The sequence below is a fragment of the Natrix helvetica genome (genome assembly GCF_964273705.1).
Source record: "Natrix helvetica genome assembly, chromosome: 4".
NCBI lineage: Eukaryota > Metazoa > Chordata > Lepidosauria > Squamata > Natricidae > Natrix > Natrix helvetica.
Window position 1 is genome coordinate 119230857 of NC_138550.1, and position 16992 is coordinate 119247848.

At 38.1% G+C, this 16992-nt stretch overlaps 1 protein-coding gene across 1 annotated transcript in view; it reads right to left on the reverse strand.

Moving 5' to 3' along the window:
• SMCHD1 (structural maintenance of chromosomes flexible hinge domain containing 1) overlaps positions 1–16992 on the reverse strand; it is an 84408-nt gene that overhangs the window by 3862 nt on the left and 63554 nt on the right. Inside the window, exons 36-45 of the mRNA XM_081951395.1 lie at positions 16667–16798; positions 15497–15649; positions 14602–14725; positions 13616–13735; positions 10330–10415; positions 8167–8289; positions 7120–7310; positions 6383–6492; positions 5300–5370; positions 1855–2026 (exon numbers count right to left, since the gene is read on the reverse strand). Coding sequence (XP_081807521.1) covers positions 1855–2026; positions 5300–5370; positions 6383–6492; positions 7120–7310; positions 8167–8289; positions 10330–10415; positions 13616–13735; positions 14602–14725; positions 15497–15649; positions 16667–16798 — 1282 coding nt within the window. The remainder of the gene's footprint in view (positions 1–1854; positions 2027–5299; positions 5371–6382; positions 6493–7119; positions 7311–8166; positions 8290–10329; positions 10416–13615; positions 13736–14601; positions 14726–15496; positions 15650–16666; positions 16799–16992) is intronic.

Sequence of the window (16992 nt, forward strand, 5' to 3'; positions counted from 1 at the left end):
GGTTGCTTTACGCACAAACAACCGAGGTGAGGAGACAAGGCTGGAGGGGGGAAAGGGGGGGGACATACCCCCCTAACAGTAAGGCTGATGGCCGGGCAGAAAGAGGGCCTGCTGCAAAAAGAGCAGCAGACCAGCAATGCGCCTTGTGCCCCACTCCTTCCCCAGAGTTCCGTCACGTTTGGCGCCATTGTATCCAGGGAAACACGTAAGAAAACCCTTCTTGCGAGTTCATTCAAACTTCTCAAACTCGTGAGAAGTTTTTTTTACAAGGTGCTTCCCTGGATTCAACAGTGAGGAACACGACGGAGCTGCCAGTCTTGCGAGAACAAAAACGTCTTGCGAATGTGAGCAATTAACTTCTCAAACTCGTGAGAAGTTTTCCTTTACCATGCAAGGTCTTTCCCTGCACAGACTAGCCGAGAGACCCGACAGAGCTGTCAGTGTCCTGTAAGACTCCTCGCACCGCCTACTCCACCCTCCACTCCGCCTGCCACCCCCAAAATGCGCTCCACCACAAGACGCGTGCTTTACCGGAGACTGGCAGCCCCGTTGCATTCCTCACTGTTGTGTCCAGGGAAGCACCTTGTAAAAAAATCTTCTCGCAAGTTCGAGAAGTTTGATTGAACTCACAAGAAGATTCTTTTTACGTGTTTCTCTGGACACAATGGCAAGGAACGCTGGAAAGGTAAGACGCATGTCTTGCTTCTCGCCCGCCCCACCTCCAAGAAAATAATAAGCCCCTCCCGATAATAAGGCCAAGGCCAAGGCCAAGGCCATATTTCGGGGGTCTAAAGAAAATAAGATCCTGTTTTGTTTTCGGGGAAACACGGTAGAGATTATATATATATAATTAGTAATATAATATTGCTAAGTAGCAACACCACTTGGACTTATATACCGCTCACAGCCCTCTCTAAGTGGTTACAGCGTCAGCATATTGCCTCCAGCAATCTGGGTCCTCATTTTACCAACCTCGGAAGGATAGGAGGCTGGGTCAACCTTGAGCCTAGTGAGATTCGAACTGCCAAATTGCAGGCAGCCGGTACTCAGTATAAGAAAATGCTTTATTTACCAGTGAGCTATCATGTGATGCTTTGGATTCATTCTCCCCCTTCCTCCTTTAAATATAATTAAAGTAAACATTCCTGCTTGAAGTCACCTTATTTTTGTCTTACTTTTCCTAGAGTATGTGTGAAAGGGAGTGGGTTGGGGAGAGGGAGAAGTAACAATCTTAAAAACATACTTTTCAAGACCTTGCACCTGACAGATTTTTCAACTTTAAATAATATTCGCATATAATCCTTGTTGCTTTCCTAAAATGCTTTTCTAAAAGTAGAAAAAAATTATGTGCTAAATTTAGAGCAGTGGACTTCTTATTCTAGATCACTGCATAGCAAAAATCAAAATAATTTTATTCATTGACAATACAATAAAATGCACATTACTCTATAATCAAGAGTGGGTTCCGTATCCCGTTGCAATTGGTATGATGCAACTGGGCTAGCGTCCACCACATGCACGCACGCAGCACCTGCATGCCTACTTACTGCCTATGATGCTCTGCGGAGCTCTAGCTGCTCGGCGGAACATCGCGCAGGTGCTGTATGCCCATACCGGGGCGTACCGGTCGTATCCCACCATTGTCTATAATGGTTTTTTAATGGTTGCAATGTACATCATATTGGAAACCAGCTAAAAACTTCTATTTCATTAGTTTAATATACAATAATAGTAGCAGCAATTTGGTAATCAATTTAATTAAAATCTAGCAGTAATTTTAATTGAATTCTTAATGGAAACATTTAACAAAATATTGTGTAATAGTTGATTTCATTTATTAAACTCTGAATGCACCTATCTGTAGGGAGACAATATTGTAATCCAGTGGCATAGGTGCTCCAAAAACCATCCCCCGAAGATGCTCTATAGGAGGGGCTGTATTCTGAAGGCCTCCAAACTTTCCATTACTGCGAATTCTGTCCCCCTCTCTTGTTAATAAAGTTGGACAATATGTCATTTTCACAACCTATAGATATGAAGAAAGAATTTACTATCAAAATTCAGTACTTTTTTTGTTGAAAAATAATTCCATGCCAGGGCTGTCAAATTTAAGGCCTGTGGGTGGCCCAGCCCATATCACTTCAGCCAGGGCCAACCAATCTCGGCATGTGTGTGTGCACAGACCTGGCGGGTGCACACGTGCCGAGGTCAGGCCCATACAATCCCAGTGTATGTGCATATGCACAGGAGGCGGCAGGGCACATGCATGCACAGGCCAGGCCCATCCCAGCAGCTGCATGTTCGCACTTTTAGGTGTTTGTGCACGGGGGGAGATGTTTGGCAGCAGGAGCTCTGCAACTCGCCCTCCAGGAAGCTTCGGCCTGGCCCATTCTATCATAGCAGGCGTGTGTGCATGGCCAGGTGCATGCACAGGCTCAGCCCACGCCATCCTAGCAGGCCTGCATGTACACAGGAGGTGGCCGGGTTGGTGGGGTCTGACAGCGCATGCGCCCGACTCCTCTCCCCCACCACTGGTCCACGAAGGAAAACTAGAACTCTGATTGTGGCCCATGAAGAAATAAAGTTTGACACCTCTATTGTATGTCACTAAGCAAGTGTTTTCTTTGATACTATTAGAGCAAATGCAAGTGCTTAAATTAATGATATAGGATGAAATGGGGACCCATGTATGAACTCTTTCTCTGTTATACATTTTATACAAACCCTGTTTGATTTAAAAGAAAGATGGAAAAGCATGCCCCCATTATCTCACCACCAGAACTTAATTGCTGCGTTAATGATATAGGATGAAATGGGGACCCATGTATGAACTCTTTCTCTGTTATACATTTTATACAAACCCTGTTTGATTTAAAAGAAAGATGGAAAAGCATGCTCCATTATCTCACCACCAGCATTTGCCTATTCTGCAACCTTCAGAGTGAGCATGAGCTCCAACCCTCTCAGAGAATAATATTTTAAGATAGCAAATAACCTGAATGCCTTCTATCACTATGCCTTCTATTTGGGGAAGAGAAAACTGCCTTTCTCCTCCTAATTCCACAGTGCAGGCACCTATTGTTCAGCTGATTCCTTTCCAATCTCAACTTCTGAGGTGTCGGATTGCAAGCAGGTTAGAGTCGGATTGCAAGCAGGTTAGAGTTCTTTTTCCATTCTTTTTGTACCCTAACCTTTTTGTTACATATGTGGAAATCTCATTTCAACTAACTAAAAGGCGAACGTATTCCTTCAGTTCTAAGCGTGACCCTTCTCCCATAGCATATTGCAGCCAGTCTGTTTCTTAAGCACAGTGCACATAGTTGACAGAATCCAAAGAATCTGAATTTCAACATGAATCCTAGGTTCTTTTCAACATATTTTTATTCTTGAATTTGCTTCTCCCCTTAAGCCAACTGTTTATAAAGGTTTCCCTTTAAATTTTCTGAGGAAGTGAAGCCTAGATTTACCATCTGTACTGAAAAGAAAATAGCTCAAAACTAGATTGATCTAAAAAGAGCAGACCCTGTATTTGGGGAAAACACTTGGAATGGAAAAATATGCTGAAAAAAACACATTTTACTGCAATAATTTAATCTTTAAATTAGACTTGTTTCAAATTAGCTAAGAATCGGGGTTTTCTTTTCTAAATTTAATTTTGATGGGAAAGTCAGAGTGGTCTCCCTTTTAATATCTCAGTAATCCTTGGTTCACAATGGCAATTTGAACCAGCAACTCTGTTGCTAAGCAATGTGATTGTAAAATGTAATGTCGCATGACTATGTCAATTTTCAATCTCAGTTGCTGTCCCATTAAGCAAAACTGGCTTAGTCACAGAATCCTATGGTCATATGACCACAATTTGTGATCTGCTGGCTTCCCCACAGATTTTGCTTTTTGGAAGCTGACAGTGAAGATCACAAATGGTGATTATGTGATTGCAGGTGATCATGTGTCAGCTGCAACTACAAGGACCCATCATAAGTCCAGGTTCAGCACCACCGTGGTCATGCAGTTTGGACAACATTTATTGAGCCTGCAGTGTGCAGCAGCTGCCAAAAAAGCCAACGCAGTCCTAGGCTGCATCAACAGAGGGATAGAATCAAGATCACGTGAAGTGTTAATACCACTTTATAATGCCTTGGTAAGGCCACACTTGGAATACTGCATTCAGTTCTGGTCGCCACGATGTAAAAAAGATGTGGAGACTCTAGAAAGAGTGCAGAGAAGAGCAACAAAGATGATTAGGGGACTGGAGACTAAAACATATGAAGAACGGTTGCAGGAACTGGGTATGTTTAGCTTAAGAGAAAGAAGGACTAGGGGAGACATGATAGCAGTCTTCCAATATCTCAGGGGTTGCCACAAAGAAGAGGGAGTCAAACTATTCTCCAAGGCACCTGAGGGTAGAACAAGAAGCAATGGGTGGAAACTAATCAAGGAGAGAAGCAACTTAGAACTGAGGAGAAACTTCCTGACAGTTAGAACAATTAATCAGTGGAACATCTTGCCTCCAGAAGTTGTGAATGCCCCAACACTGGAAGTCTTTAAAAAGATGTTGGATAGCCATCTGTCTGAAATGGTATAGGGTTTCCTGCCTAGGCAGGAGGTTGGACTAGAAGACCTCCAAGGTCCCTTCCAACTCTACTATTGTATTGTATTGATGACACCCAATTGTACATTGTAACCCTGGAGATGTTGCTAATGTCTTATCTCAGTATTTGATGGCTATGATTGTCTGGATAAAAAGTAAACGTTTTCCCTATCCAGTTGTGTCCAATGCTAGAGGTGCTCATCTCTGTTCCTTAGCCAAGAGAGACAGTGTTGTCCGAAGACATCTATGTGGTCATGTGGCCAGCATGACTATACACTGAATGCCGTTACCTTCCCACTGAACTGGTACCTATTTATCTACTTGAATTTGCATGCTTTCAAACTGCTAGGTGAGCAAGAGCTGGACCAAGTAACTGGAGCTCACCCTATCATGCAACGTTTAGGTCTCAAACCCGGGCTGTCAGCTTTCCAGCTGAGAAGCTCAATGTCTTTAACCACTGAGCCACCGCCCCCACCCCACTCCCAAATGGTCTGGATAGAATAGGCTTAACCTTAACAGAGAGTTGTACATCAAAGGAATATCTATTAAGTAGTAGAAAATGGACATCACAGAACCGAGCAAGCCCTTTAGGAAAGAGGGTCTTTATAAGTTTGTGAATATAAATGGAGCTACACTAAACTTTTTCCTTTTCAGACACTCATATGTATATAAGCAACAAACAAAATACCTTACAATTGTAATACACACCTCTCTTCTGTAATGATTGGCAGCTTCCAGGTTGTCAATAATAATTGTATTACCCAAGAGCATCCCAAACACTGTAAAGATACATGAAATATTAATATAGTGTTTGGAATACAAATAATACACAAACTGACATTCTATTCATACCTACTTATTATGAAGCATCAATAGTGAATATGATGTTAGCATCATGATAGAGTGAACAGAATTACTCTAAATTAGAAAGAAAATTTGTCAAGATAATCCAGGGTAAGAACAACTGTATTGTTCTAGTAAGTATTGGATTTGATAGATGCCTCTTTGATAAACTACAGGCATTAAGAAACTGCATATTTGTATGTAAATTCAAGGCATACAGTCATTTGTATTTATGCCTTGTTCTCTAATTGCTACGTTCCAAGATGTCTGCTATACAAAATTTCAAGCAGAAGTGCATGTAAAAGGACATATGTGAAGGTTTATATAAAGGGTTTCCCCCTACAATAAAATGGTGATAAGTAGTGCTACTATCCATTAGAGATATGTAAACTGTATGAGGAATGTTTCAACAAATAATGCTGTTTCAGCAGAAGTTCAGTGGTTTTAGGAAGTAAATCCTCTGAACTGGAAGGGATTTGAGGTGTTTGAAATCTATTTGGTCTGAAACAAATCACTTGAATCACTTCCATATTGGAAAATTTATAGAAATTGCCAATTTCCCAGAACAACATAATCTTTTGCTTTTCAGACTAACTTGTGTTTGGGAGCTTTAAAAAAAGGGAAGAGGGAAAGTAATAACTTCCTTACAGGAAAGATGGGATAAATAATATTTATTTAACGCTTAAAGAGAAATTTTTCGATAGCAGTTACTAATAGCCAGATGACATTATTATTTGATAGAGAAGAAGACTTCCCAAAGATATAGTTTCTTCAAGCTCTTTCAATTACCAGCCTGGGATAATGTTCAAGTGTTTTGATGACAGAGACCCAAGTTAAAGTCTATATTCAACCATGGAAACCCTCAGTTATTCAGCCTCAGCCCAACTACCCTCACAGACTTGTTTGTGGGAATAAAAACCTAAAAAACATTATTTCTATGATATTTACCTATTTGGCAATGCTCCTTATGCTCTGGAAATATTAGCAAGTTCCTGGCAAATACAGGATTTCCAATAGGACTGAAACAGTTTCCTTCATTTGTCAAATGAGGTAAAGGTCTGCTTAAAACAAAAAGGTATTCTTTTATTGTTGACTTTGTCAGACGAATACAAAACATTTGGCAACCATTTAGATATTAGTGTTGACTACTAACATTTTAAAGGGAAAATTTGCATTTTGAATATATTACAATATAATTTACAATGTACAGGATCTGAAACATAATATGAGACAAATTCATTCTTTCAGAAGTAAATCACCATTAGGAACTTAGGAAAACAAATTGTTAGCTATTATTTAACAATTCAGTTGTAGTGACTAAGATCCTGAGCTAAACTGGAGACTATGAATTCTAGTCCTTAGGCATGAAAGCCAGTTACTCTAAAACAGACTTAAACGTGGAAATGAATTTATGAACTAGCACCCTTCCTTATCCCTTCTGACTCTGCTCTAGTTTTAAGCAAGGAAATAAACTGTAGAGTTGATAGAATCTTAGAATTGGAAGGGACTATTTAAGCCAATTTCATTCTCAGTGCAGGAACACAAATTAAATGATGTCCAACATTGGTATGTCACTTCCTAGTAACAGAGGGGAAAACTAAATTTTAAAAAATCTAAAAATGTTAGAATTATTACATTTGGAAATAAAATATTAATTGAATTCGGAGATGAAAACAAAACTTTACCTGTTCCAATCTGGAAGACTCTTCTTATAAATAGAATCAAGAGGCAATACTTGTTGTGTACCTTGAGTCTCATCAAAAATACGGCGTGCAGCAGCTGTTGTCAAAGTGACTATACAATCCATATCACTTGCCAAATGCCAGGAAACAACCTTTGCTACTCTGTCGTCTTCAATTTGTGCTAAGTGTGAAACCTTGCACAAAAAATAAGCAATGAATTAAGAATTAAGGGTTATTTTGTGTGTGTAAAAGAAAGATCTTAGCCTTCCCATGTGCTTAACCTACTTGGGAGATTACGCTATTCAGTTTTGAGGCTAAGCTTTATATGCTAGGTCTCCAACTTCTCCCCCCCCCCCCCCCAAAAAAAGAGAAATACACTCAGAAGCCTTTCCTCAAGAAAATTCTGACATAAACAAAAAGTTGTTTAATAAGATGTAAAAAGAATTGGTCACGCACATATTATAATTATGCAGTTTTTACTAAAGTACTATGAAAGAAAAGTAATAGCTTTACTTATCGCTTTTTCACACATGCGCACACACAGCCTTCAAGCTGCCAGGAAAAATTCCTACAGTTTTCTCAGCAAGATTTTGCCATTGCATGCTTGCTAGGGCTAAGAGAGAATGAATGGCCCAAAGTCACCCAGCTGGCTTTGTATCTGAAGTAGGATTAATCTCCTGGTTTCTAACCTGATACCTCCACCAAACTGGCTCCTATGATGGTATTATTACATATTAAATAACAAACTTAATTAAAATATAGATAATAATGTCGTTTTCTGCTCTTTTTTGAGTTAGAATTGAAAGGCATGTATTATGATTCCCTAAAGCTAATAATATTGGGGGAAATATTACTATTACTACTACTACTGCTACCACCACCATCACTACTACTACTACTATTAATGATAATAAAGCCTGGAGATATACAATAAGTGGGATATGACAAAATAGGTAAGAAAAGATATACACTGTATAGAAAGGAGAGAAAAATAAATTTAAAAAACTAGGTTTTTTTTTTAAAAAAAAAGAAAATTGAGAACAAACTTACCTTTCCCAAAATATACTGATTTCTTTTGGGATAATTGCCAAGTGTGCATATTCTTCTAGGTTGTTCCAATATTCTTTCCTGCTTATCCTGCTTAAGTTTTATTAAGGAATCAATATGTTGCAGCTAAAAATCAAGACAGAAAAATAGCATTATGTGTTATTATAGAAATGTACTTTACAACGCATATAAACCATTTACAAACATACAATTAATTTAAAGCTCTTATGACTTTTTATCTTACTTAAGCAAGCCTCCACTGGACAGTAGTAAAGTTCATTGCTGTTTATAAAAACAGCCTAGAAATATGGTTCATATTATTTTATTAACTGGCAGCAATGGGATTGGGACTGTACTTCCCCCTTACTTTTTGAACTACCTTAGAAATTTGTTTTATACCTGAAAATGTAATAAAGAAGTGCTAATTAGATGAAAGAATTACAATAAAAAAGAGAAAAAAGCAGGAGGCAAATCAAAACGTGTAAATTTTGGAGTATAAGACGCACCTTCTCCCTCAAAAAAGAGGCTGAAAACCTGGGTGCATCTTATACACTAAATACAGCATTTTTGGCCTCCTGAAACCCTTCCCCCTTTGAAAAAATGGCTGCGCATAGCCTTTAGGAAGATTCCAACTCCTGGGGGTTGTGGAGGGCAAAAACGAGCAAAAAATTGATCAAGTGCTGTGACAGCAGAAACAAGCTGTCAGCGATTTCCTGGAAAAATACACCTGGAAACATCTACCTACCTACTCTCTCTCCCTACTTACCTATCTACTGTATTTCTCTCTCTCTCTATCCTTCTATCTACCTACCTTTTCTCTCTCTCTCTCTCCCTCCCTACTGTATTTCTCTCCCTCCCTGTTTTTTTGCCCCCCCCCCCCCCCCAGCTCCCAGGAGCACTCTATAAGACTCCTAAAGGCTATGCATGGTGGGTTTTTTGACAAAAAACGGGCCTGGTTTTGTGAAAAACTTGCCATTTTTTGCTCATTTCTCCCCCCCCCCCCAACCCCCAGGAGCACTCTATAAGTCTCCTAAAGGCTATGCATGCCCCTTTTTTGACAAAAAAGCAGGCCAGTTTACACAAAAAACGGGCCATTTTGGGGAGGTCTGCAAAGTGCAAATCCTTTTTTTTTTTTAATTTGCCTCTTCAAAATCTGGGTGCATTTTATACTCTGGTGTGTCTTATATTCTGGTGTGTCTCATACTTCGAAAATACGATATATGAGATATTATTTATGACCCCTAAATTAAACTAAGAATTCTTCCATCCTGGAATATAAGCAAATCATAGTATTAGCACTAAAATATGAAAGTTGTAATCTTATGTAAGCTTACTTAAAAACTAAATCCCACATTATCTTTGACAACTATTTTTAAATTGATTTACATAGGGTACCTATGGGGGGAGGGATTGCGTTTAGGTCAGTGGTGACTTCTGCTACCTGCTTGAACAAGCCCTTGTAGTTTTCTTAGCAAGTTTGTCACTGCTTGCTTCCTAAGACTGAGAGATTGATTGGCTCAAATTCACCCAGCTGGCTTTGTGCATATGATGGGACTAGAACTAAGTATCCCAGGTTCTAGCCTAATACCTTAAGCATTCACCAAACTGACTCTCTTGGATGAGCAGTCTGATTTTAAAGATACTGTCAGCGCTCAAAGTAATAACCTCCACAAAAGAAGACACCAAAACTAGCATTTCCTCAAATTTCCATTTTATTAGAGATGTCATTATTGGCACATCTGGAAAAACCCAAATCTGAGAGTTCCGGGTTTTTCTCCACCCAAAAGAATGTCAAAGATCCATCCCCTGCACCCACAAGTCCATCACATGGCCCAATCATTTCATTGTCCTAACTTTGGTTTGCTTTATGACCATGGCATGCTTAATGACTGTTATGACTGTGGCATTCACATTAATGACTGCTACAAAAAAGTCATAAAATGGGTTTGGCTATGTGGGTGATCTATCTTACAGCTGTCATAACTTACAACTTTGATGGGAAGTGAAGGTATTAATGCCTTGCCACTGTATTAATGTCATGCCACTGTGTCACCACATCTCTATGTGTATAAGAACAAGAAGTCTATTACATCTCTTTGGATACAATTACTCTACATGAAAATTCTGACGGTTAAAAATGAATAAAAATTAAGAACATTAAATTACCACATTGGCCTGAGGTATGTTAATGTCATGTCTTTTCAGTTCATTCTTGAGCTGTAACTCCTTTTTTCCAACTTCCTCTGCTCGGCCTGGAAAATAAATCAGTATCACAAGTTGGACTAAAAGTTGACTTCATTGCTTAGTGAAAGCAGCATCAGATAAAAACTATAACCATCTTTTCAAGCCGGAGGTTTAAAATGGAATTGTATTGCTTTTTTCAACATCAATTCAGGAACATTTCAATCATATTTTTACATTAATTTTTATTTAGATCTAAATTCATCACTTAAATGTTTTTCTCTTTATTTGCTACTTTAATATATGCTGCAGTTGTTGTTGGAAAATTGACCCTGAGAAATATTTTGCAGATCATGAAGGCATGACATTTAAAGTACCGTATTTTTCGGAGTATAAGACGCACCGGAGTATAAGATGCACCAAGGTTTTGAAGAGGCAATTTTTTTAAAAAAGTAGGTAGGTAAATAGAGGGAGAGAGAGAAAAATACAGTTGGTAGGTAGGGTGTGAGAGAGAGTAGATAGGTAGGTAGGTAGGTAGGTAGATAGAGGGATAGAGAGAGAGAGAAATACAGTAGGTAGGTAGGGAGAGAGAGAGTAGGTAGGTAGGTAGGTAGGTAGGTAGATGGAGGGAGGAAGGGAGAGAGGGAGGGAGGGAGGGAGGGAGAGAGAGAGAGTAGATAGGTAGCTAGATAGAGGGAGAGAGAAAAATACAGTAGGTAGATAGGGAGAGAGAGAATAGGTAGGTAGGTAGATGGAGGGAGGAAGGGAGAGAGGGAGGGAGAGAGAGAGAGAGAGAAATACAGTAGGGAGGGAGGGAGAGAGAGAGAGTGAGTGAGTAGGTAGGTAGATAGAAGGATAGAGAGAGAAATACGGTAGGTAGGTAAGTAGGGAGAGAGAGTAGGTAGGTAGATGTTTCCAGGTGTATTTTTCCAGGAAATCGCTGACAATCTAAGACTTGTTTCTGCTGTCAAAGCACTTGATCAATGTAATTGTCATCAATCAGTCTAATTAAAAAGCTTTCCGAAAGGGAAAAAAAAGTTTTTGCACTCTGCAAACCTCCCCAAAACGACCCGTTTTTCGCGAAAACCAGCCTGTTTTTTTTTCAAATAAAAGGCGTGAATAGCCTTGGGGGGGCTTGCAGAGTGGGGGGTAGGGGGCCAAAAAAGAGCAAAAAATGGCCCGTTTTTTGTCAAAAAAATTATGGAGGCTTATAGAATGCTGCTGGGGGCTGGGGGGGGAAAAACGGCCCATTCTTTGCTCATTTCTGCCCTCCCCAGCCCCCAGGAGCTGTCTGAAAGCCTCCAAAAGGGTATGCACAGCCATTTTGGTGAAGGGGCAAGGCTTCGGGAGGCAAAAAACCCGCTATATTCGATGTATAAGACACACCCAGACTTTCAGCCTCTTTTTTGAGGAAAAAAGGTGCGTCTTATACTCCGAAAAATATGGTAATCACTTTATTATAAACAGACTTTGGTTAAGAAGGGACAAAATAACCAGATATATTGTGAAAAGCAAATCTTCTAGTATAAGATGCACCGAAATTTTGAAGAGGCAAATTAAAAAAAAAATTTTTTGTACTGTGCAGATTTTCCGAAAACGGGCCTGGGTTTTTTTCCTCCAAAATAGGGCATGCATAGCCTTTAGGAGGCTTATAGAGTGCTCCTGGAGGAGGGGGCAAAATTGAGCAAAAAAATGCCCCGTTTTTTGCTCATTTCTGTCATCCCCAGCCCCCAAGAGCACTCTGCAATCCTCCTAAAGGCAATGCATGGCCATTTTCGTGAAGGGGGCAGGGTTTTGGAAGGCAAAAAATGCTGTATTAAGTGTATAAGATGCACCCAGATTTTCAGCCTCTTTTTTGTGGGAAAAAGATGCGTCTTATACTCCGAAAAATATGGTAATTCTTTTTCCTGGTTTGGTGGATCAAGCTGTGGTTCCTCAGTTGATCCAATTCCAATTTCACCAAACTCAAGTAATTACCATTTTGAAATTTAAAAACAATAAATTAGCTAATTTTAGATGGTATCTGAGTTAGATAATCTTAATGGTATTCGTAACAAATCTTACTTTTGTAAAGTATATTAAGAAGGATGAAAAAAAAGAAATTAATTATTTATTATTTTACCTATGGAATATCTGTGGATTCACTATTGCCATAATTTCAGCAAAAAAGAAAAATTATGATTTGGCATGGAAAAAGCAGCTGAAGTCTAACTTTTGTCTTTTTATAGGAAATTAGGTATGTCCCACTACCTGAAAGCTATGCAGGTTTGATAGGCAGGAACCAACTCAGATTCAGTTCTACCAAGACTATGGTGGCTTGGGGTGTTTGACTCACACAGATTTGGGGAGATTCCATCTTTGATCTTGGATGGTACAGCATTTTCCCTTTCCAGGCTGGCATGCAATCTGAAGGTTTTCCTGGATTCACAGCTCCTGCTTGAAGAGCAGGTGTCAGCTGCGGCCAGGAAGACCTTTGTCCAACTCCATCTGGTTTAGCAACTGTGCCATTTCCTAGATCAGGGGGCCCTCATGACCTAGTCACCTCACAGCTTGACTACTGCAATACACTATATATGGGACAGTTTGTGAAGACCACCCAAAAGAAATAACTGATACAGACTGTTATCTGCTTTTGAAAAACTTCCATAAGCATTATTAAAAAGAACTATGCATAATTTCTTTCAGAGTAAGCAATTTTATGCAAAGAAAAAAAAGAAGTGTAAGCTAAAGCAATTACAGACATACACAAATATAAATCAAACAAAACATACAGCAATACAAATAATTTAAATAAATACTAATGACTATAGCAATCCATTTATTTCTTTCATTACTTCCATCACACCCTTATATTGCTTCATACATTGTTTTTCGTTTTAAAAAATCCTGGCCTTTAAAAATGTGTCAATACATTGCATACATTTCCTAGTTGATGGCATATGGACAACAATATTTTGACTTGGTAGGTAATCATATAAGTTTCATAGCTTCCCGTATCCTTCGAGTAAAGCTGGGCTTTGGTTGCTCTTTAGATAGGTACTATGACCCCAAAACTGATGGTATCATCTTTGCAAGTAGCAAAAATACTGCATGTGTTGGGGCATGCCTAAAGCTGCAATCAACTTTAGATCTTCTCCGTCTTACTAAAACATATGAAAAACCTGCACATAAAAATGTTCATTGATGAAACATCAAAATCAGTTACCTGAGAACAATGTGGCTTGTTTGCAAAATTATGTGAACATGAATAGAATAGCCTTACAGTACTTACATTTTGTTTCAGCAATTAGCTGATCCTTAATGTCAAACCAATCTTTATATGTATTTATTGACTGTGAAAGGCTGTCTCTCTCTTGTGTAAGATCTGACATCTGCTGTTGAACCTCATAACCTAAAGACAGAAAAAATAATTCATTTTTCGCCTTCAATAACAGATACACATTCAATGAATTAATTAAAGAAGATACAATAACAGAATAACAGAGTTGGAACGGATTTTGAAGGTCTTCTAGTCCAACCTCCTGCTCAAGCAAGAGAACCTACTATTCTGGACAAATCGCTGTCCAATCTCTTCTTAAAAGCCCCCTGTGATGGAATACTCACAATTTCTGAGGGCAAGCTGTTCCATTTGTTAATTGTTCTCACTGTCAGGAAATTTTTCCTTAGTTCTAGATTGATTCTCTCCTTGATTAGTTTCCATACATCCTGCCTTCTGGTGCTTTGGAAAATAGGTTGATCCCCCTCTTCTTTGTGGCAGTCCCTCAAATATTGGAACACTGCTATCATGTCAGCCTTGGTCCTTCTTGTTTACTAGACATACCCAATTCCTGCAACAATTCTTTGTATGTTTTAGTCTCCAGCCCCCTGATAAACTTGGTTGTTCTTTTCTGCACTTTTTCCAGAGTCTCAACACCTTTTATATATTGTGGTAACCAAAACTGGATGCAATATTCCAAGTGTGGTCTTACCAAGGCATTATAAAATGGGACTAATGGTTCATGTGATCTTGATTCTATTTCTCTGTTAATGCAGCCGAGGACGGCATTGGTTTTTTTTTTCTGGTGGCTGCAGCAGACTGCTGGTTCATATTTAAGTGATTGTTCACTGGGACTCCATGATCCCTCTCACAGTTATTGCTATTGAGCCAGTTTCCATCTATTCTAAACCTGTGCATTTGGTTTAGAAATAGCTTTTCAAACATTGTAGAGGAAAAGGATAAATTTTAGAAAATAAAAAGTTGGAATCATTGAAACTCACCATTATAAAACATAAAGGATAAATAATAAGGTTGCAAATATTTCAAAGCAGGTATGACTGGCTCCAATACAAGAGTATACTCAGTTCTATGTTTTCCTGGACTATTTTCTGCTAGCACAAGAGCCTGAAAAAAAATAGTGTGATTTCCATTATATATTTAAGAATTATTTACCTAATGTGAATATACATTTAATTAGTATATATAGCCCTAACCTTTGTTCAATACTAGCAACTTCAAAATGTTTATTTCCAAAATAAGTGGCACCTGTTATTAATAGCACATTTTTAACAATAAGCAGCTTACATTTATTGTTCCACTCAATTTTAAAATAACCCAAACATAATGTCTACAGAACCAGATATATACTATGCACAAGAACAAAACTAGCAATCCCAAATATTATTACAGGTAATCCTTAACAGATGGGGACTGGAATTCCAATCCTAAATCATTATGATTGTAAAGCAAATCATCCTATGACCAGCCCTTTTTTAACAAGATTTTTCAGTGGCAGTATTAAGCAAATCACACAATCAGTAAGCAAATCCATTCTTCCAAAAGGTAACATTTCAAATTGTGACTGCTGGTCATTACAACCAATCATAAATGTGACCCAGTTGCTACGTACCCAAAATATGGTCATGTGACCGTACAGCATGATATTTTATGATGGCCCCAAGTACTTTGCAGGTTATATAAAGCACACTTACTGAGGCAGCTGTAACTCTAAATGGTGGTTAAGCAATAGAATCATGCCCATTTACATTTTCTAAATTATAGGAAAAGCTAGGCAAAGAAAGGTAAATATTAAGATAATAATATGCATGTGAACATAGTAGACTGCTGATTTCCATTCCTGAATTATTTATCGGAAAATTATTTAAGGAGGCTCACCTCAATTTCAACAATTCCTTTGTGAAAAGGAAATTCAACTGTACTTGTTTCACCCATAAACAGGGGACTATCAAGGTCGTTCTCAGTTGAACTTTTGATTTTTGCTACAATTTTCCCATCTAAATCACTTCCTGTACAGTTTTTGTATTCATCCTTAAATCAAGAAGACACTTAAATTAGCATTGAATTTTTTTAAAATGTTCAATACATATCTTAAAACATATACAAAATGTACTTATATTTGGGGTTTGTATTCAATTTGCTTATAGGACTATTTTTTAATTTTATAGAACACCATCCACAGACTGCAAGGTCCTGAATTTAACATGAAAATTATAAATTCTTTTTTAAAACCATTTTATTAAAGATTACACTTAGAAAAAAATAAAAATTGAAACAAGATATAAAAATTGAAAAAAGTGCAGAAAAGGAAAAGAGTGGAAGAAAAAACCCACTAGTAACTTTCCTCCTAAACATGAAATGTACAAACAATTTTGGTAATGTATCACCATGTCTTAAAAAACAACAAATGTTGTCAACATTCCATAACTCATCTCTTATATTATAGAAAAAAAATCTTAAACTTTATTATTCATTTCTAGTCAGCAAAAGTCCTTTAGGGCTGCAGAAATAACTGCATATTTATTTCAACCTTGATCAAATAAGCCGTCTCTATATTCTTTCCTATACTTTTAACAATCATGTTTTTATTCCCTTCAAATAATGCCCCCCCTCAACTTGAGTACTTTTCATCTTCTCTTTGTCTCTTCTCAGCAAATCCTTCAAAACTTTAATAAACCCCTTTAAGTAATGTTGTGCTTAAATGATGTGGACTAACAAAAATGGTTTTTCTTTCTCTCTATCTTGGTATCATCTCTGTATGGACTGCAAAGCAACACATCAATCTTTTTATAGACATGTAAAATATCTATAAAAAGCTCCTTAAAATGTCACAGTGATCATGAAGGTTTGGGAAATTAACAGTTGGTTCAAAAAGACTTAAAAAGTAAACCTTTACAAACTGCCCTGATTTGACTTTGGATTTCTCTGAATCTGATACAGATCTCGCCTATTTGTATGAATATGTGTATATATTATGTATGTACAGTATGAATGTATGTTTGTATGTATGTATATAACTTCATTTTAAACCACAATTTGATTAATCACCGTTACAATGAGAGTCAGGTTCTTGACAATGGTCCGACTGTCAACATTCTGAACATTAGAAACAGCAGGGGTCTTTGGCAAAGTTTGTGGCTTCAACAGTGCTGGTTTGTTTGGCACCACATCAACTATAATCTTGGGGAAAAAACACAATATATAGAGACTTAATGTACAATATAGAAATTTATCAACAGCATTAGCCCTAATTGCAGAAGTACCCATTTATATTCTTGTCATATTTCACTCCTTTCTAGCCAGGGCCTATGAAGCAATTGGCAATGTATTACTACTCCAGTATCAATGTTGAAATTGTGCTGCTTGTTGGTTTG